Source organism: Astatotilapia calliptera, chromosome 10, assembly GCF_900246225.1.
Source record: "Astatotilapia calliptera chromosome 10, fAstCal1.2, whole genome shotgun sequence".
Lineage (NCBI taxonomy): Eukaryota > Metazoa > Chordata > Actinopteri > Cichliformes > Cichlidae > Astatotilapia > Astatotilapia calliptera.
Genome location: NC_039311.1, coordinates 20161333 through 20184100, shown reverse-complemented (window position 1 = coordinate 20184100; position 22768 = coordinate 20161333). Strand labels below are relative to the sequence as shown.

General features: G+C 38.9%; 1 protein-coding gene across 4 annotated transcripts in view; it reads right to left on the bottom strand.

The window, feature by feature from the left end:
• Positions 1-7072: 7072 nt before the first annotated feature.
• cpeb4b (cytoplasmic polyadenylation element binding protein 4b) overlaps positions 7073-22768 on the bottom strand; it is a 33520-nt gene continuing 17824 nt past the window's right edge. For 2 of the 4 annotated variants that reach the window (XM_026181227.1, XM_026181230.1), the window contains 8 exons: positions 17496-17546; positions 13911-13934; positions 12644-12814; positions 12267-12356; positions 11788-11906; positions 11504-11618; positions 10286-10467; positions 7073-7394 (listed from right to left, as the gene is read on the bottom strand). In XM_026181227.1, coding sequence (XP_026037012.1) covers positions 7167-7394; positions 10286-10467; positions 11504-11618; positions 11788-11906; positions 12267-12356; positions 12644-12814; positions 13911-13934; positions 17496-17546 — 980 coding nt within the window. In that variant the 3' untranslated portion in view covers positions 7073-7166. The remainder of the gene's footprint in view (positions 7395-10285; positions 10468-11503; positions 11619-11787; positions 11907-12266; positions 12357-12643; positions 12815-13910; positions 13935-17495; positions 17547-22768) is intronic. The other 2 variants (XM_026181229.1, XM_026181231.1) reach the window with 1 other exon arrangement.

Sequence of the window (22768 nt, the reverse complement as noted above, 5' to 3'; positions counted from 1 at the left end):
GGTGATGTCCATGTTCAAGACTTCAGGCTGTCATTGCCAGCAAAGGGCTTTCAACAAAGTATTAGAGATGAACATTTTATTTTTAGTTATTTAATTTGTCCAATTACGCCGAGCCCCTGAAATGAAGGGATTGTGTTAAAAATGTCTTCGTTCCTCACATTTTTATGCAATCTTTTTGTTCAACTCACTGAATTAAAGCTGAAAGTCTGCATTTCAACTGCATCTGAGTCGTTTCATTTAAAATTAATTGTGGTAATGTACAGAACCAAAAATAGAAAAAGTTGTCTCTGTGCAAATATTTATGGCCTAACTGTATCAAACATCTCTACAAAATTTACATTTCTTTGACTAAAAATCACACTTTACATGGAAAGAGGACTTCTGTTACAAATAAGATGCAGCCAGCTGGTGGTGTTACCGAGCTGTCACACATGTTCAGAAAACAAAAGAACAGGTCGTGTCTGGGTTATTAGATAGGTAGTAATGAACTCACAAAGAAAAAGTGTAGACAGCTCCTTTTATACTCAAACATGAACTAAAAGGTAATTACTTAGTTACTTAGTTACTTTTTAAAAACACGATTTACAACCTGAATAGGTGATAAAGCGAAAGATCTTTCAGCCCAATTCTACTTTTTCTGCATAATCCATCATACAAAATGTAATCAAATGGAAAAGTCTCTTTTTTTAACTTGTTTTATCAGTTTTAATCTTTTAACTTTATGCATCAAGCAAAAATTTAATTATATGCAACATTCTCTGACTTGAATAAATTTGTTTAATATTTAAACCTATTTTCTGCACATTCCAGCACATAAAATAATAATTTTTTTTTTGTGTGTTTACACTCAGTCTTTCAAATCGATGCAAGTAAAACACAGCAGAAAATAAATAAAGTCAAAGACTCAGCGGTCCTGTTGCTCTATTTTCACCTGTAAAGCAGGAGGTAGGCGGAGGTTTACCCTGGTGCAGGTGTGCCGCAGCGGTCAGTGGAAGGATACGGCAGTTTCTCTGTGAATTTCCCATTACGTCATAGCGCACTCGGTGCTTGCTCGGAAGTTTAGGGGGTTTTTTTTCGCTGTAAAAAGAAGTTTTCTTCCCACGTGAGCAGCGGACGCTAATGTTTTTGTCACTTTTTATGGAATCAAACTCAAAGTAAGGTCAGTACTTCCACGCTTTAAACGCTGCACGCTCATACTCTCTCCCGCACTCGATATATTATCCATTGTTGATCTGCACACAGCTGTTGTCACTAAGGTCGCACTTGCTTACGTCACTGTCATGAGACATTCTCGCAAAAAATCACGGTTTTAGTAACGCAGTAACGCAGCGTTCCTACGGGAAAGTAACGGTAATCTAATTACCGTTTTTGCAATAGTAATCCCTTACTTTACTCGTTACTTGAAAAAAGTAATCAGATTACAGTAAGGCGTTACTGCCCATCTCTTCCCAGGAGTGGCCGACCTACCAAAATTACTCCAGGAGAGCACTAGTGGCTCATCCAGGAGATCACTAAGGAGCCAGTTCAACATCTAAAGCACTGCAGCCCTCACTTTCCTCAGTTAAGGAGTTCATGATTCAACAATAAGAAAGAGACTGGGCAAAAATGGCCTCCATGGGAGAGTTTGAAATAAATCACTGCTGACCAAAAAGAGCACAAAGGCTCGTCTTGTATGAATAAATATATATAAAAAAAACAAAAACAACGTCTTCATGATCCTCAAGACTCTGGAGAAAGAATTCCATGGACTGATGGGACAAAAGTATAACTTTTACACCAGTTACATCTGGTGTGAAAACCATTTATGCCGGAAAACCCTCCAATGTGGCTGAATTAAAAAAAAAAAAAAAAGTGGACCAAAATTCCTCCACAGTGATGTGAAAGACTAATTACCAGTTACTGAAAGCCATGATTGCAGTTCATGTTGCCAAGGCACAACCATCTATTACTTTATCACACAGAGCCAGGTAGGTTTAGACAACTTTGTTCCCTTAACAATTTAAAATCCTGCATGTTGAATTTCTCCGGTTATCGTTGTTTGATATAAAAAATAAAATAAAATAAGAAGGAAAACAATATTCTTTCATTCAGCTCATTCTTCTTCTCAGTTGTTGAATGCGTGAAAAACTGAAGGAACGTCAAAGTTTTCTCGTCATCGAGAAAAATCCCATAAAACAACAAATACGACCTTGAGCCATCAGATGACTGTCGTGTGCAGTTTTCTCTAGGAGTGGGAATTCTTGTGAATTGTAGAAGATCAGGCGGACAGCGGATGCCTTTAGCCAGACAAGGCATCGACACTCCTCTTTAATTATTCAACTTTCAGCCAGATTTGAACACTGATTAAGGAGCTGAAGGTTTAAAGCTGTGACAACACAACAGTCATAAATAATCACATCACACACAGGCTTTCATCACAGTTAAGATTTATTTCATTCAACATTTCACATTACAAATATTTAAAAATTATGCATACTGTTATAAATAGTTGGCTGCAAACAATTAAATAACATTAGATTTTTCTTTTTCGTTTCACTAGCACTTCTACAGACCAACTCCTAGAAATATGGACATATCCGTATTACATAACTTAATTAGAAAGGAAAATACAAAAATAGGAACTTATAAAGTGAAATGACAATAAAAATTAAGGTGATATCTTAAGTAAAAAAATGCTATTAATAAATACAACAACCTTCCCATACACAGTTAAAAACTATTGAAATCTTGCCATTAAGTAACATCATTAACAGACAAATATTTAAATATTTATTTTCCTTCAGAAAATGTGAACCATATATTGTGGAGCACAATATAGCAATTAGTAAAAACTAGACACTTTAACATATTAAAAGCTTCACCTCAAAAATATAACAAAAATCTGATCAAAATTATAAAAATCAATTATACATTCCAATTAAAAATATACCAATAAACAGCTAAATACATTGTTGACCTAATAATTACAATGCAATCAATCACAGTAGCTTAAAATAAACAAAATAAGCAAATGAGCACAAAACCTTTAATGTTTTAAAAATAACTTCAATTATTTATATTAGTACAAATAGTTTGATTTCTTTTCTTTTTTACAAACACCAGCATGAAAAGGATTACAATAACAGTAGAAAATGACTGTGAAAAACATATTAACATCTTCTTTAATTAAATGTCTGCAATTAAAAATGGCATTAAAGAATTACATTGCAAAGAGTCTTTATCTGGAAAAAGGTTCAAAAGAAGTATTGCACATAACAACTTGAAGTTAACTTGCAACATTTACCACATTCAAGTCTTTAAGCTCCCCTTTCCTCCAGATAGGTCTATGTAAGATCACCTCGACAGACAGCGGGGACAGGTTCTCAAGTCTTTTTAAACAGTGTTCTCTATATAAAGGATGCTCAAAGTCCTGCACTGCCAAATCAATTCAAAGGTAGGTTTCTTTTATCTCTCTGTCACGTGCATCCTGCAGAGGTCTGCGAATGGGGAAGCGAGGAAATCGACACGTGGGGCGGGAACATGGGAAGAGGGTGAGGTGAGAGCGGGTTCGGGGTGTCCTTAACTGAATAGTTGAGAAACATTTGGTGCACACCACAACAATTAATTGTAATAGCTAATTCATTGTACTTGTCATTTTCTTTTTCTTTTTTTTTTTCGTCATGCATGCTAAGGATTACAATAGGTGCTAGTTGGCAAGTTCAAGAATATATATATATACTTTTTTTTCAAATATTAAAATATCTAAACACCAAACATCCATTCTTGTGATACGAGATTCAGCGTTAAGCGTGAACCAAATTTTGCATTCTCCTTATATAATAAGTTATGCTCCATCTATGGAGAGGAAACCAAGACAGAAGTTACCATTTCCAACTAGTATAGCCATTTTTAGACACATTAACATCAATCCCAAATTATATGTCTTTCTTTCTTTCTTTTTCTCGCCATGCTCTTATTGACCAGATCGACTGGAAAACATCTAGTGTAAGAAAAGCTAAGACCAAGAGAGCGATACACTTTGGTCTCTCCTCTGCACATCTGAAGTCGCATCAACACAAGTGCGCACTTAGTTGTAAAGATTCCTCAGCACTGAAATGTATAAAAAGCATAATTGAAAATAATATATATTGAAATCACTCAACTTTTTTTGTTTTTCCTAAAATGAACATTTCCATATATGCAGATCTTTCAGTAACAAAAGTACAAAAGCTACCTTTCACAATGTGAAAAATTGAGGTATTGCAAAAAGGAGTTTCCCCATTTGTGAAAAATGTGCCTAAAATGACTGTTGGAAAAAGAAACAAAAAATATTTAGAAAAGTAGTGCATAATAAATGTTTATATGTGCATGACAAAATAATTTAGCTAGAAAACACTGTACCAAAAATCAGCAGGCCATGTATAAAATAATCTTTTTTTTTCATCTCATTTAACAGCAAATTCTTCACAAAGTGTTTTAACTTCTAAAATGCTCACCCACCACACCCACAAAACTAATGTCCAGGGTGCAAAACTGGTGCCGACAACACCGCGCCGATATGAGGATTCTCACTAGTGTGTGTAATAATCAAGTTTCTGTACTAACTCCCTGACATTTAAATGCTCGGCTAATAAGGTTACCACTGAGTGACTCAAACAAAGGTAAGGATTAGTTTTACTTTCGCCGTGGGAAGGTGTACTTTTTGTGTTACTTTTCCCAAACGCACAAATCCATTTCAGATAAAAATAACTAGCGCCTAACTGACAGCACACACCTCCATTTTGAGCTACGGAGGGAGTGTGAGGCCTTGTTTGCATGTCTCGCAAGCCCTGTTTTGTCCCCCCCCCCCCATACTGATGTTCTGATGGTTTTCACGGCACTATCGTTCATATGCATAATGCATTCTGTAAAGACGATGTTCAAGGCCAATCTTTGGTTCGCTGGAGTCTATCAGGGCTTGACAGTTAAGCAAAACTGGGTAGAAATCACAGATTTAGGAAAACAAAAAATATATATATGCAAAACGTCCTTGAAGAAAATGAAAAAGAAAAACCAAAACTTCCACACAAGTAACAAGCTACAGTATGACCCACTACTGCACAGCCATCTTTGGTTCCCAAAAGCCGCTGGCTACAGTCGACTGGACCTGCAATCTCGTTATGGAGAGCAAACTGCATGTGGGTCACAAGTGTGCAGTAGTAGAGCACACTTCAGAGACTATCTTCATTTATGCTTCAAAAACACTGGATGCTGAGTTGGATTAGCTTGGCAGGGACCTGGCTTCAAGGGCAGATCCCTACATGTGATGACGATTCCAAAGTCAGATAAACTTTTAATTGCTTCTTTCATTAAATGTAACTAACCCTTGGATGCAAAGTAAAACTTTTTTTTTTTCCATTAAAGACTTGGGAGAATTGCACAAATGCATTAAAACAAAACTAACACAGACAGGTATTTCCTGTTTGGTGGTAGCCCCATTAAAAACTGCAATACCGTCCTTCAGTGACACGTTGCCTTAACCTCGGTCCTGAAGGACGTGGATTCAAGCCTCGAGCAGGTTGTGATCCACGAATGAGGCCTTCTGTTTGTTAGCTGTAAGCTTAGCAGCAGAGGCCGCAGGCAGACACGAGGAGGGGATCTGGGGCTGAATTTCTCTCTTCACCACTAAGCCTGTCTCTCCTGTAGCCTCCCTTTACCATACATTCCAATAATACACTGTATATTTTACGATGCTCTGTCACTAGCACAACCCTGGGTTTGATTACAAAAATAAGGAGGTGATGAAGCAAGTTGAGTAGAAAACTGTGCCAGTTACATCACTCTCTGCCTGTTGTATCACTTCCCTCTGATTATAGTTCTGAGGAAAGGAGAACACCAGAGAGCGATGATGTTTTCTTTCTTGGTTTCTTTTTTCTCTCTCTCTCTCTCTCTCTCTGTATTCGGCACATTAGCAGCGGAGTTTGAGGTATTAGTTTTTGCATGTCAAAATGGAGATCGAAACCCTAATCAGTGTTGCTAAAATTTTGTTTAGATTTTCAAGTAACATCAAAATGTTTGTATGGTCCTGGAAATCATAACGAGAGGTTCGAACGTTTTTGATCTGGGAAGGGAAAACGAATCCATTTCGTTCTGCAGTGGGCTCTTTCTGCTCGTCAGAGTGAATTAAGATTCAGCTTTGGTAACTACTAAGGGTCTTACGTACTGTGTATCTTCAGTACTTAAACTGGAAATAAGTGCACTCTTCTTTAGCAACACCCTTTTTAATTCACATTTGCTCTGGAGCCTCAGCTATCAATAGCAAACTTAAAGTGCCCCTATTATGCCTTTTGGGTTCTTCCATATCCTTTAGTCTGGTGTGTGTGTGTGTGTGTGTTGATTTTTTATATATTAACTATATATAAAATACTGCTGTACTGTTTGAAACTGTCAAAGGTTTTTGTTTTGTGACTTATGTCGGGGGGGGGGGGGGCTTAAAGAGACAGGAGGCAAAACGGAGAGTTTCACACAGAGGGTTAAAGACAGGCACTGCAGCAGTGAACAGTATGACCCAAATCTTGTTTTTGGACTTCACGAAATCTATTTGAGTGAACACTCGCCTCCCTCACATGAAACACTGAGACTTTAAACATATGCAAATATGCAAAATAGGGGCACTTTAATCCTACCTCTCAGAAATAAATAGCCAATCATATTCTGTTCAAACAGCATTTGCTCTGGAGACTCGATACAAAATAAAATGTAAGAGCTCTGCTACAAAACAAGTCAGCTGAATGTCAAATGACAAGTATTTGTTTCGGGGCCTCTTGTATCAAAATTAAAATAAAATACACTGTTTAGAAAAATATCCCAATTAAAATAGCAGAGTACCATATCACACCTCAAACTTTTCTATATAAGTTTTTTTTTTTTTTAGAACTAATAAAAATATTTTAAAAATCAAACATAAATAAAATCATATTACACATCTTTTTTTTTTTTTGCTTCCTTGACATATCTGGATATAAATCCAATCTTTCTTTTCCGTCTTTAAATATTAATTTAACAAAAAAATTGCAAAAAATGTCGGGTGAAAGTGGAGCAAAAAGGAACCAGCAACAGAAAAGTGCATTTATTTGTACAATGATTTTGCGACTCCTGCACTACCTGCCCTCCTGCTCCTCTGTTGCCTCTCCCTCTCTAATTTCCGCTCAGTTCCAGCGGAAGGAGATGTGACGGGGTCGGTCACCTCCCTCTTTCACCAGGGGTTTGTGAAACTCGCGGCCGGCGCGCGAATGGATGGCCGCCCAGCAGTACTCGCAATAATATTGTAGGCAGGTGACATTGGCGCAGAAGAACGGCGCAAACTTCCCACCGCAGCGAGTTCCCTGGCACTCATCGCACAGCTGGTCATCCAGCACATATGGCTTCACTTCCACCTGCAAAAGAGGTAGAAATAAATAAATAAATCCATACATACTACGAGCAGGGTGCAACGTGAGCCACAACAGGTGCTGCTTTTATTATTGGAATCATTACAGTAAGCAGGAAAGAAAATATTGTTTTTAATACCGTGAATTAATCCAATCAATAATTCACTGCATTTACACCTCTATGTAACAGCCTTCATTGTTATTTGAGGGGTCTGCTATTCCACACGCATGAGTGATGCACAGGGGAGAGTGTATGTCTATAACCCAGCTTACTGTTACTTTGTAATTCCATCTTTCTGATACGAGTCTCACCGTTTACTTTTCCCTTTCCTACTGTTGCATCACGTTGTTTTAAGTTAATGTGAATAAAAAAATCCCGGGTGCCCTACTGCTGTAATTCTTTTCAGCAATTGGTCATTAAAAATATTTCCACAAAGGGAAAAAAAAGGTCTCTTTTTTTGCACTTGTTCAGCATTTCTTAACCACATTTGTTTTTATGACAAGCAATCTCAAGTGTCACAGAATCAGCCTGGGCTCAAAATTGAACTTTCATTCACTGCAGACGCCACAGACCTCAATTTTGGCCACAATGCACAGTTTATTTTCATTATAGCTGATTAACAATCTGCTACGATTAGGCTGTTTGCCTTTTCTACCATTTTTATTGGAAAAACATTATCTTGATTTAGCTGACAAATAATATGACGTGCTGAGTGGAATAGCCGAAGCTTCACTTTTGGTGAGGAAGACTGTAGTATCTTCTCAATCCGTTATTTACCAGTGATTAGCAGATGTGTGTGTGTGAGAGGCTCCATACTGTGGTGGCCTGAGAGACAAAAAAAAGAAATCCAGAGTTCGAGACTGGGAGGAGACACAAATCCCTGTGGGCTTGTCTCAGGAAGGGCATCGCGATCCCTTGTGAATAAGGAAGCAGGTGTTTGTATGAGCTTTCCTCCTCCTAACCAAGCTAGCCAGGATTTGCTGTTAACTTAGCACCCCACACAGTGTGCTTTCTTTATTCAGTCTATGCTTCAACATACACAAATTAAACTAAAGATGCACTGATTGACCATCTAGTGACAGGAACTGGACCATTTTTATTGTTTGTGGCCCTGACTAGCAACGAGCAGGCCCAGTCCATGCATGTGCAACATGCACACAGTGGCCATGCAAATAGTTGCAGGTTTACTCAGTGTCACACGCAAACATGTCGTTAGCATGAAAGCTCTTCACTGTGAGTAAATACACAAATTTAGCCAAAGTGACCCATGAGAACGGGAATGACCACACAAACATTTTTAACAACAAAACTAATCAGATGAAAGAAGCTAACAAAGCCAAAGTGGTAAATGCTAAAGCTATCCAAGCTAACAGCCTCAGTATGAGCAAAGGATGTAAGCAGTTATGAGGAAAATTGTGAAGTCAGATGGGGGGGGGGAATAAATAATAAATTGTTGATGTCCTGTTGTCTGGTGAATTTTTAAACATGTTGGAAAATGATCTGAGCACTTGACATTTGTTTTGTTGCATAAATGTGTTTCACTTGTTTTTGTTTATAAAAAGCAGAATGAATAAAAAGCCGAATAATCTCCTATTCCTGATCAGTATTCAAAAGAATGTTTAAAGTTGTTAATATCGCACTGCTGACTTCACCGTTATTAAAATACTAAAAATTTTCTGCATTTTAAACTTCCTGTTTATGACCTTTTGGAACACCTCTTGCTTCTTTATCTTTCCTGCTCACTGATGAATGACTGTAGTATTGGGAGGTGAACGTTACCAAGGCAGTCATTACACAAAATTTGCACAACATCACAATTATGCAAATCTTAAAAGAGCATACCATTACTCCAGTGTCTTATCTTATAATGTTACCTATACTTTACATGCATCTGCTGAGTCTCACGTTATCTTAACTCACCTATTGTCAGTAGAATTTGTGTCATATACAGTTCATTAGCATGCCTGTAGAGATTACTGTAATTCTTCTGCTGCTGACAGCGCTGGCTAAGTTACTGACAGTATTCTTATGAATTAAGGCTAATAAAAAAAATGTAATAAATAATAGACTGTGCACCATCTGTAGGGTTCCTGATACTGAAAGAGTGAGGCTCTGGAGTTCATAGCCTTTTTATAGAGAATAGTTTTCAGGTCACAGTAGGTATAGCACTGATAAATGAACTCAATGAAAGCCAAATTCCATTTAGATGCTTCACTTTCAGGGTTTTTGGTATTATGCATGCTGGTTCACTGACACATACAGTATGAATGTAAAAAAAAAAAAAAAAGCACTTGTTAACAAATTTGTACTCTTACTACTGAAACTGGTCAAAATAGCTGTTTTAACTGCTGACCAAAAAAACAGTCCACTCAGTTACAAAGTCTGAATTTCAGGCAGTTCTACAAGTAAAAATCTCAATTATTGCTTTAACAGGAGAGTCGTCATTAGAGCAGTTTTACAGCTTGCGAAGACATGAAAATCTTAAGCCCAGTTCAACCACACCAAGATATATTTCAGCTAAAAACATCCAATCATTTCTGGTGAACCTACATTATTCTGTTACACAAATCACTCTCTGCTCCAGTTACATCACAAACACAGCACGCCTATTATAACTACTCTGCCTGGATAAAGGTTAAAATGGATGTAAAATCTGAAGCTAAATTTAACAGCAGTCATTTATACTCTTCTGTTCATATGCTAGATGATTTCTGTATAAAATGCAGTATAGTATGACTATATTACTCCAGGAAAAACTGTTAAAACTTTGCATCACCTTTGCGCAACTGAAAGAAACACCACGAGTAAGAGCAGGAAGCAAGCTGAAGAAAGGAGGGGGCTGAGGGGGAAGACAGAAAAACACTGAGCTTTTTTTTTCTCTCCTCTTTCCACTCACCCGTTTATCGATTTCTCCATGCTGCAGCTGTACAAAGCGAGCACTGATAGCAGCAATGTAGCTCTGCTGATTAGAGAAGGCGACCCGCCCCGCTCCCTTGGGGTACTTCAGCTCGGGGTCTGTGTCGATGCCAGCGTAGCAAACTCCACCGTACAGGCGGTCCATTATCATGGCCAACTCCACTGCAAAGAGGGAGGGTGAGGAAGACGCACACAAGCAGATCAACAAAACATTCACAAAAACAAGTTTGATGCACAGATGGAGACAGCACACAGACACAAAGATTGCAGGACACAGAAATCCAGCAATTACCTGTGTGGATACAGAGGTTCACATAAACTCATGCCAGTGTAACCAGAAAACACAAACACATACTTTATGAGAACTGTTCATCTGAGAGTTTAAACCATTAACGTGGACGGATTAAAGTCCTGCAGAGTTTCACGGGGTAAATATGAAAGCAGTGCCCTGAATTTACTGACCGTCCTTATGACTGTTTTTCAGTTTTTTTAACAAGCATGCAGTTTGTGGAAAAAAATCCCTGCAAGTTTACATTTCAGCTTTACTTATTACGACATTAAAAAGTCTGAACGTCCTTTTTAATATGTGGATTTTCTTAAAATGCAAATCTAAACCCAGTTATTACACACGGTCATAAAATATTTAATGCACTGCTGGGCCTAATGTCTTTGTTCCTTTCTAAAACGGCAGCACAGAGGTTTAAGACACAGTTACACAAAGGTGGCATAAACTTGAACACACAGTACACGTGACATTATTATCAAGGGAAAAAAAATATTTATTTTTTTTAACACTGCACAGTGTGTCATAGAGACTACTTCCTGAAATAACCAGTGTAGGTCAGTGTCTCTTTAGCCTCACCCTGTAGCGGGTCTAATTTTATAAGCACAAGCTGATCACATTTTGTCTCACAGAAGGAAGCATTTTGCTTACGGCTGATATTTCAACAGTTGGGAAAGAAAAGGAAGTAAGAGAAGACTACTACTTATTGTTCTCATTTGGTCATTTATGCTATAAAAATATTTAGACTACTGAATCAAAGGGAAGGGAAATAAGAACCTTTAAAAGGCTTTTGACAAAAAAACACTTGAGATGCAAAGCATATGCACAGAATACTCCTCAGATGTTTGTATTATAAACACTCATTTGTTGTTAATTCAGCTGGCGGAAAAATACCAGCATAAAAAAGAAGGATACCTGCACGGAGTGGGCGAGGAACTCCTCCCACAAAGATGGTTTTCCTTGGGTCAAGAGGTTGAGATCCATCCATCACAAAGTCGCTGTCATTCAGGTTCCATGGGCGGATCTGGACCTGTCACACACAAAACCAACAAGTGGGTTTTGGGTTTTTTTAGCTCTAGTCTACTAAGGGACTACCAATAGATTTAAGCATATTGGTGTGTGTGTGTGTGTGTGTGTGTGTGTGTGTGTGTGTGTGTGTGTGTGTGTGTGTGTGTGTGTGTGTGTGTGTTCCCACTGACCGGCTTGTCTTTGATGGTGGGGCTGGACACGCAGAGGTACAGCTTGCCATCCTCCTCGATGCAGGCATCGATCAAAGCCTGCACTGAGCTCTCGTCCTGGAACAGCAGGAAGGCATAGCCTGCACAGAACACAAGAGGGTTATTCTCGCTGCTGGGGCCGCAGAGTACTGACAGAGGATTGTGCTGGAATTTAGTTTGCTGATTACTGTGAAAGCATGTCTGATCACGACACTCTGCTCGCACAGCAGGAAGGCATAAGCTTTTACAAACATACAAACAATCTGAGCAGAGATGACAAATGCTTCAGATAACAGCCTGAAGACAAAACCAGATTGCTCAGATGTATAGATATCGATTGTAGCAGATTATCACTCATTGCTTTACCCAGGAATACTGAAGTCAGTTGCCAAAAAAAACAAACAAACAAAAAAAAAACAGCATAGTGTGAACAAGCTGTGAATTTAAGGAATTTAAGATACCTTTGGGAGGAAAATAGGATTTGCTCTCAGCTTTGTGAGGCCAGTCCACAAACAGGTGTCCAAAGCGTCTGAAACTGGCTGTTATCTCATCTGAAATGAAAAAATAATAATAATGCGTCCTCATCGTCAGCCCATAGCTTTTTCAAAGAAAACACCAGGGGAGATTTAGAGCAGAGGCCCTGCTCAGATTTCACAGTAAATTACAGGGGGGTGTACTGTAAGAAGCCCTGTGTGTTTCAGGCATGATTGCTTTATTTATTTATTTTTAACTTTTTACATTTTCCCTCAAGTTCCCTTGTTCTAAGTTTGATTACATAAAAGGCTAAAAGTAACCCAGGAATTCAATCCTTTTGATATTAATCATGTTACTACTGCACCTTCATCTATATCTGGGGGCAGTCCTCCAACAAAGACCTTGCGCGAGTAGCGTTCCACGCGCTCTCCGTTCTGGTGCGGAAAGCAGTGTGGGGAACCTAGGCCTGCGAGACCCTGGTCTCCACGTTCATCATCAGGGAAACCATCCTCTATGGGGAAGAGAGAAGAGTGGCCTGAGAAAGAAGAAGAAGGTGGAAAAGATTTATCTTTTGAAGAGAAAACTAGACATTTGTTTTGTTTTTTTAAAGAAAACAGTAAATCATGGTAATGGCACTACAATAAAGATGGCCGTAAATGAGCACTTTAATTTCATCCCTTTGTCTATCTGACCTCAATTCCTACTACTTTAATTTTCTTGATCTAACAACAGTAAACAAACCATTAACCTTTTTATCTTACTTACTAAAATATAACTATTTGATTCAAATTGGAAGAGAATCAGTTAAACATGTGCACGCAGAATGGAGATATTAGAGCCTGAAAGGACCACATCACAGTCTGACCGAATTAAATGTCCTTGATGTGTTGTTCTTTATTCCTAATTAGCTTCCATGAATCACACATGGAACTGTGCTGCCTGTGAACATAAAGGTTATCGCGCACACATTAGTCCCATCAGTGAGAAAGTATAAACACTTTCAGAGTGCACTGTGTGTGGTAAAGGTTAAGCTCTCCCTGCTCTATCCCTGCTCCTATACAACCTGCCCTGAGCTGCTTTATGAAGATTTATGAAGATTTATGCAAGGACGTTAGCCTTAACTGACAGTGTGTGTGCCTCGCCATGTGTCGGGCTCCTCTTGCAATGAGTGTAAATCAGGAATTACACTTTGCGCGTCTCCCTGCCTCATTAACTTGTAGCTAAGTGTGACACCGTCTTGTATTGTCTGAGTTAATCTTGCAATATGCAAGCAAAGATGGAGAAAAGCGAGCAGAGTGAAGCATAATGAGAGAAACAAAAACTTGAGGATAAAAGATGCACAAGATCACTTGACGACGAGTAACAAGGCTCGACACTAAAGACAATCATGCAGACAAACTCGTCACATCACTGCACGTATAAAAAAAAGAAAAAGAAAACAAGTTTTATAAAAGCACAGGGCCATTCCAAAACTAAATGCACGTGCCCGTTAATGTAACAACAAACAAGCAGACCACAGTCAATAAAATCATAACACTGCTTAACATTACAAGATTAGTTAAACACTGAGGCTTATAGGGTGGGAAAATATGCTGAAAACGAGACATGATGTATTTGTGATTGCATTTTACCTCGTCTCCTGCTATAATTCCTGGCTGCATGTGGAATAAGGACAAATCAAAGAAGAGGATGTTCACAAAAGTCCCATAATACACATAATACCAATAAAAGTGCCAGGTGGTGCACGACAATGGAGAGACGATCCACTTTCAGCCTGCGGGCCCTTGATTTTATTAATCACCGATGAATCATAAACACCCTGTGGTTTTGTCAGCACACCGACTATCAAGCAGGTTTTTGTTTTGTGTTTTTTAATTGTGGAACTGTGCATTTTGAAAGGTTGCAGACAATCATTTTAAACTTGCTGTATTTTTTATAAAGGACACTTTATATAGACACGCTGTAAAGGTCACCTCGCTATTAATATAGCACTTTCAAAATAAAATGCTGACTCATTATGAGAAGGGGATAAAGGAGACAATCTAAAGGCGCACAGCTAAAAAAGGACATCTCAGTTCAACAGCAAAACATTTCTGTAATTCAATACAAGCCCTGGGATAACCTTTAACAAAGAAACTGAAGGATAACATGAAGTGTTACGCTACATGTATGGATGCTCTGAATAGGAATATTGACAGAAATGGCAGAAAAATTGAAACTTGAAAGTGAAGCACATCAGGAACATCTATCAAAAATCAAATGAAGCCTTCAATTAAAAGAGGGGAAGAAAATGAAAGAGGAGGAAGGAGGAAAAAGAAAATAATAAAAGCATGAATAGAAACCAGTTTCGGAACAACTGCAGCTTTGTGTGAAGTTAAGTGCCAGATATAATTATATGTTCAATGCCAGCCAAACAGCCGTGTGAATTATCCAGTTCACCTAGCTTGACTGCAAAGTACCAAAATTAAGCAAGTCTGCATAATTATGCAAACGGAAAGACGATGACGAAGACTTGATCCCAGGGCTGAACCTTAAACTGGATTTCAGGTCTAATTTAGCAAGACCTATAGCTAACAGCAAATGTGCTTTAAAACTGTAGGTCATATTTGACCTGCATGTGTGCTCCACACAGCATGAACCTGCAAACAGCATGGCAGAGTGAGTTGGTTACTTTGCTGGGAAGTTACAGCCTTTTGCCTGCAGCTCTTTATCTAATGGTTCACAGTGGCTGCTCCTGCTTGTTTCATTACTCCCTGCAATATTTCAAACCCATCTGTTATCCAAAATAAAATTTAAAAAAAAACATCACAGTGAATAATGGCATTAAGATACAAGTTCACTGATAAATGCACTGCACTTCCTGTGTGACTCTTTCATAATAAAAGTCAATTTACAACCTTTTTTTCTTCATTGAGCTGAAGAAAATGTTAGTTTGCACTAGAATGTTTTCCAGGAATGTAATGCTGCAAATAGATAAATATTGCCTTAGGCTCAATAAGTGTAAAAGACGTTTATTTATTTAAAAAATAAATAAAATTGAGACCTCTACTATAAGCATGACCTCAGTAATTTAGTGACTAAATCTGAACTCTCCAAGACATCAAATGCATCACTGAAGGTCAAGCAGCACTACCCCTGACAACAGCAGTTTCAATCTAGCCTAATTAACAGAAAGAAAATGTATCCAGTGTGTCATTATCCAAACTTTTCCCAGGGCAGTGGTTTCTCTGATGCTGACATCATTGCGGGGGGGGGGGGGGGGGGGGGGGGGGACTATACTGGCCTTGAGCTAAAGTGACAAATGTTCAAATGTGCACACTGGAGTGAACCAGGCCTCAACCCATGTAAAAGAGCAACATGGAGAAGAGCGCATGAGCAACAATCCTGGCCTCCCTCAGTGGATTTTCCAACCCAGATGGACATCAACCGGGGGGGGGCTACAAAGGCTAGCAATAGAGCCCAAGAGAGTCAAGAAAGCAGACTAAAAGGAAGCACACAGAGCTATAAGAAGTGCGTGAACAGGAGAAAAAGAAAAAATGGTCAAAGAAAATGAAAGGGTGAAAGAACAGGAGATAGGAATGCAATCTTTGTGTTCTTATGAGGTGGGGGTAGAGGGATGGAAGGGAGGGTTTGGCTAGTGTGCATCCTCTATCTGCTGCCTATCCGCTGGCACCATCTGTCTCGGGGCTTGATGACAGCTCCTGATCATGTGATCTTGCCATGTGACTCAGCAATCTTTTGAAGAAACTGCTGGCCTTTCATGTTTTACATCTTAGCCCCAAGCCCAGAAGCAAAAAGCTAAAAGGACAATAAAGGAAACTGTAGCGTACAAGGGCAAAGTAGAAGCCACTAAATTCCACATATCATGTGGACATGAATGGTTTGGTTTTTTCCTACCCGCTGAGGAAAGAAATAAAGTATAAAGCCAATTCTAATTTCGAGCTCCATATCTTATTTTTGAGAAGCACCAGGATTAAAGAATGCATTTAAAAGCAAAACAAACATAAGATGAAAGAGCCTCCTTAAGAAGCATGAGAACAGCAAAGAGGTTCATCTTTAGTGTAACTACCTATCAAACTATTTCTGGTATTTAGCAAATTATTCAAACCAAAGGCAGTTTCCCTTTCATTGCTGCTTTCTATCCACTTATTAAAGAGTGGTGAAAAAACACCATTTCGCTCCCTCCACTTGTCCACATTTCTCAATCCATTCTTTACCGCTTGGCTTTGGGGACTAAGCAATCTCAACAGTAACAGGTAGAAAGGGAAGAGCCCCACATTAGTTTCAAGCTAGGAGAAAGGGCACAAAAATATATGCTTGTTAGTTTAATTTCAAGCAGGCATGTGGGGATGTGCTTGTATTTAACTTCAGGTAAGACGAACAGAAAGATCTGCATCTCCACCTGCTATATTTAGCCTACCTCCCTCCTTTAAGATGTGCACTCTTCTCCAAGAATCTGACGGCATCTAAACACCCTACCTTTGTGTCTGCATAAATATCGTGGCTACTTCCTCTAAGAGTCACAATGGCACTCTTACCAACAAGTTTTTAACTGAAACCAGTCACACTAATGGTTACACACTCAAGATTACAACTGCACAAGTGTCTTGTGTCTAACTAACTTATTTTCCAATCATAAAATATGTATTCCTGCTTCTCTCAGTCTATCAGGGAGATCGCCTACTTTCTGATCCTGCATGCAAGGGGCAGGAGCAGCTGCTGCAATGAACAGTACACAGACAGAAACACCGCTCTTAGCAACAACAGCGGCAAACAACTAAACCTTCAAGTGCAGTTACGCTTCGCTAGAGTCGATACAATACAGGCATGCCATCACTCTCTCCCTCCATCATGGCACTGGCTGGGAAGCTATGAGGGACGTTAATGGAAAAGCATCCCATGTCTGAATGAGAGATTACTGCCATTTCCTCAGACTGATGAAGCCCACCTTGTTACGTCTCCAAAAAAACCATCTGAAACATCTGACTCTTCTTCACGTCGATCTACTGTCCACTTGTCCATTTTAACTTATTGGGCGTTTTTAAGCGATAAAGGCCCTTTTTTTAAAATAAATAAATAAATAAAATGAATGCCAGCTTGCAATAAATAAATTTATCAGAGATATCAGCATTTTATGATTTAATTTTTTAATTAGTTTGTTATTGCCCAGTTTGTCATTTTAGCAGACTCTTGAGTGTTTAGGTTACCATACGTACCATTGAGGGGAAGAGGGTTGTCCCCTCCTGGGTGAGGAAAACCAAGACGACCTACATAGGGAAACACAACAAAAAAATCTTTTGTTATATCATATAAACCTTCCTATAAAGCTATTATTATATTTTCACTGACCAGTTGAAAGAAAAATCTGTATTTTATTAAGAATATGAAAGATATAGTAATAAAATGGCTGTCACTAATGCGATGTCTGCCCTCCACACCAGCTACAGCCAGCTAAAAACAATGTGAGGCAAGACAGCACCACTAACACTATCAATCAGTACTTTGTATTTGGAAAAGGGCTGTTACCATAATAATCCTCTTGACAATTACAGCAGTGCACTAATTAAATTGCCGAGGGGCACTATTTGATCTATTCTGCGCATAATATAGGAACAGTTGGTGACTTTACTTTGTTATAAGTTTTTTTTAAAGTGTTAATCCAGAGCAGACTTTAGCTGGGACAGCTATGACCACAACCTTTGTTACCGCTCGCTGCATGTTTCTCCTACATCTATGGGACATCAACTATCTCTTTCCCTCTTATCACCTCGTTATTCTCCAAGCCTCATGCTATAGATTTTAGCCATTTGGCAAGACCCTCTTGCATATGCACACACCCGCGCCTACACAAACATGTTATGATTCCAAACAAGCTTCGAAGTTATGCAAGGCCCACTTGCTGCAGAGGGATAATGACATGAAAGAGCTCAAATAGTACGACCATTGTTGAGTGGGTAATGAGTGCCCTGTGATTGGTGCATTCCAACGCCTTGGTCACATGGAAATGTGTTGGCTCCTCCCCCCATAGTTTGCCTAGAACTATGGGGGGGGAACAGAAAAAAAACAGAACCCCGACTCACAGAGCAGAGAAACCAGGACAGACCACCTGCAGCTTTGAAACACGCCGCTCGATGATAATATTCGACTGTGTAGCGCACCCATCATCATTATCTGAATAAAAATGCAATAAAATGAGTTCAGTTTAATCAAAATAAGCTCAAAGGTGGCAACCAAACCAAACTAAAATCCTCTGGACTACAATTCAGACCTTAGTGATGTGATGACACTAAGGTAAAAGTCCATCTGAGCACCACCTGCTATTCTGAATTTTAAAGGGCTATAATGGTCTCCGAGGATCACCATATCCCTGTGTGTCTGCAGGACTGTGCATGCCCGCTCTGTGAACCTGATTTGCATGCTCCTGGCTACATGTGAGTACAGTACTGTAACAGTTAAAGCACATGCATGCAGAGCACACAAAAGACGGGGGGGGGGGGGGGGGGGTGTGTGTGCATGCATGGGGCGGGTGAACAGAGGGATCCTTTCTGTCAGTCAGGACAATGCTGGAAGGGATTCAAAGCTCCTTGTACTGTAGACATTTTGTCTCGCCCGCTCCCTTGCTTCATTGCTCTCACTTTGTGCAATATGTTAAGCCGGAATGAGAAATTGCTGCCCTGCTTATGTGCATCTAAATGTGCTTGTGTATGAATTCTGCCACAGTTTGTTATGTAGATGCATGTATGCATGTGACGGAGAGAAAGAGCAAAAACTGGCCCGGAGAAGAGTCGCTGTAATTATAATATAATATTTGTTATGCATCAAATTGTCTAAAATTATTTACTTTTTGTCATCTTTCTTCAGACAAGCTTTGCAGACAACGGAAAAATGTAAACATACCTGACCACACAGAAAAAGGTTCTGAGAATGCCACTGAGTAGGGATAGGTATCGTTTAGGTTTTATCCGATACCGGTGCCAAATCAGTACTTTTGAAACTGTGCCGGTGCTCAAACGGTGCTCAAACCGGTGCTTAAAGAATGGAGAACACAAAATTGGTCCAAAAACCTCTCATGTTCAGCTGGTTTTTTGTAAAAAGATAACAATGTTAGCCTTTTCTGCAGCTATGGGGCATATATGGTATCACTCTTGGCTGGAAGCAGTGCTTAATCAATGGAAAAAACACAAACTTTATCCAAAACCTCTCATGTTTAACTGTTTTCCACTTTTTCTTTGGTCATTTTAGCCTTTTTGGCCAGGGTGAAGGGAGTATCTGCCATCAAACAAGAAGACAGCTGCATGTAGCTATGATGATGTTTGCTAGTTCACCTTACCTGCATTAATGTAATAACATGGTTAGCCTACTCAACGTAAATTACACACGAACATTAAGCTACTCACGCAGAGAAGAACGGCTGCTGCTGCATCATCATCCTCATCATTTCTGATACACTGGCAGGGCTAGGGGCCAGGACTCTCCTCTTCGGGGTTTTTGGGGGATATTGCTAACTCCGGGTCAGATAACAGGCAACCCACGCACAGTAGATGCGCTCGGTGTGAGGTCTCGCAGCAAGCTATCATACGGCGCATTTCTGGGCTTTTAAAAAAAAACGTTATGCGTCGCCAGGTGTTTCATCGGATTTGAGGTGTTACCTCCTTTGACAGTATCACAGTATCAGCTTAAAGCACTTGTTGCAGGCTGCTGAGTTTGCATATTTTGCTGTGAAGTACAGCCAGACTTTTGACCGCTTCGCCTTGGGCATTTTAATCTGTAGCTCCGCTCTAAAAGAACGTATGTACCTGGACCCGCCTACTATCCTGGGAAACGTAAAATGATTGGCTAGAAGTGTATCACAGCTCAGGAAAAAAAAGCACCGAAATAAAGCACCGAAATGTGCGCTGCTTTTCGGTCTGGTTACTACCGTTTATGTCAGAACACCGGTACCATCATGGCACCGGACACCGGTACCATCATGGCACCGGACACCGGTACCCATCCCTACCACTGAGCTAATATTAGCATCAACGAAGCAGAGAACATCTACTTTACATGTATTATAGGATGTATACATATCATATTCTATCATATTTATAGGAAGTTGGGCTTAAAAATCACTTCTGCAAACCAGACTATGCAGTATTTTGAAATTGTGATGAAGTTGTGTAAAGCAGAAGCTTTGTGGTTTTTAGAAGAGAATTTTGACTTCTCTTCCTGTGTTTTCTTGGATCCATCAGTGGAGCTAAAGCACCAAAACATGTTTAATGAGGCAGACTTCTAGTTTTCTTCTGCTAATACTGAAGAAACATTTACTAAGATTTGACAGCACAACATTATACCGCCACTGAGCCCGATAGGTCCGAGGTTTAAAGAAGTGATCTTACTGTAGCATCCCATACTTAAAAATTTATTTAAAACTTTTATTTTGTATTTATTCTGCTAATAAACTGATGTGTATAGTAAGCGTTTTTATGGAACATAAAGCTATGCATATATTACGCACGACATCGCTCCCATTTAGAGATTTTTTATACCACATTTTTACCTCATAAGAAGACTCCTATCAATTTCTGGTCCTTGACTTAAAACTTGTACAACCTAACAAAAACAACATAATCATTATCTAAGTCCTCTGTCCTATTAAACTACTATCAAATATAACAGTCAACTTTAACTGTATAGTTAGTTACCTTTTACACTTAGCCTAAGCCTTGAGAAATCAAATGTGCTTCCTTTCAAACAATGATCATTACTAAGAACTTCAGCTCTATCCTCTTAGCCAACACTCACTATTGGCCACTGACTAACTTTTCTGTAGTCAGATTATTTCTGTGAGCGTCACCCTTTAAAACAATGATCATTAGACTCCTGTAGAATTAATTTAATATTCAATTTCTGGGTTATGATAACCGGTCAGCAGCACTGTTTGCTATCAAATAAATGTTTCCTTTTAATGCTAAGACCAATACTGTATGTTAAAAAGTATCATTGTTCTTGGCAACGTCTACACCAACATGTTAAAAAATTAGCATGCAACTTCTTCACACATTTTGGACCAAAACTATTTCACAACACTATTTTGCATGAAAAGCTTAGCAGCAGCAATCATTAGAAAACAACGACAGTGTCAGTTCAGTTCAGCGAGGGCTCTCCCATCTCTCATAATTCCCATTTAAATAAAGCCTAAGCCCTCATGAATCTCTCTGCATCTGCTTCTTAAAATTCATGAGAAAGAGGTTATACCTATTGCACCATGCTCAGCTATCCTTCAGTTCAGTTTGTACACTTTGTGTTTTTAAATCTGGGATGCCACAGAAGTAGCTTTGATTGAAGCAAGCAAGTAATTTATTTATATAGCACTTTCAGATCAGCCCCCAGTTGAACACAAAGTGCTGTACACTTGACATGCCAGAAACGATACATTGAACATGTTAAAAAATAAATAAAAAAATAATATAAAATAAATTAATTTAAAAAATAAATAAATAAGATGATTATTAAAATAACATTTAAAATAATAAAATTAGCACAAATAGCAAAAACAATAATAAAATAGTATAAAAATGATGATGAGAATTACATTTAAAACAACTGACAGTATTTATCTTATGGTTCTTTTTGCATTGCCCCTCAGTTCATCACCGTTTCTATGAAACAAGCTCACTTAAATGGACCCCTCTTCCTAAAGGCTCACTTTATGCTGATCGTGCAGTCATCTGTCAATATAAAAACCATCAGATTCAAAACAATAGTGGGTAAAAGTGCTTTTGAAAACTGCAACTTGTGGACACCACAAATATGTGCAGCAACGATGGCTATGGCTGGGCGTCTGTGTTTTGTAAATATTAAATTCATTAACTCCTTATTGTGTTATATAACAGTGGAAAAGCAGGTCAGTCAACTATTGCTATACAGGTCCATGGGAATCAACTTGCATAAGAAAACGCTAACTGACGTGGAAAACATCTGCCATCAGGGAATACCATATGTAACACAGCAAGTAGAATATTAACAGCTGCACAGGAAAGGCACCTCTCTGATGCAGTTTTATGCATGCTTCGAATCACACTGAGAGCATTTCAAAAGGTTTAGTCTTTTATTTTGATAAATGACCAGATTCTCTGTCATTTACATGTGTGGTTTTGTCTCCTCCTGACCTGCTCTGTACAGCCTGATATGGCTTCCAAGCAAAAACAGACTATTAGACACAGTTTCAAGCAATGCCATTTTAAATTCAGGGAATTTAAAATAGAAAGTAGCTCGTCCACAGAAGGACTGGTAGCTCCCCTTACGATAAGGGTTCAGATCGCGCGTACAGGTGTGAAATGTGTGTGTTTAGTTAGTTTGTTTGTTTGCTTGTTTTAATCAATTTTAAATCATGCTTTTTATTTGTTTTTGTTTCTAATGTCTCTGTAAAGCACTTTGAATCACCTTGTTGTTGAATTGTGCTATACAAATAAATTTGCCTTGCCTTGCCTAGAGCTGCTTGTGAAAT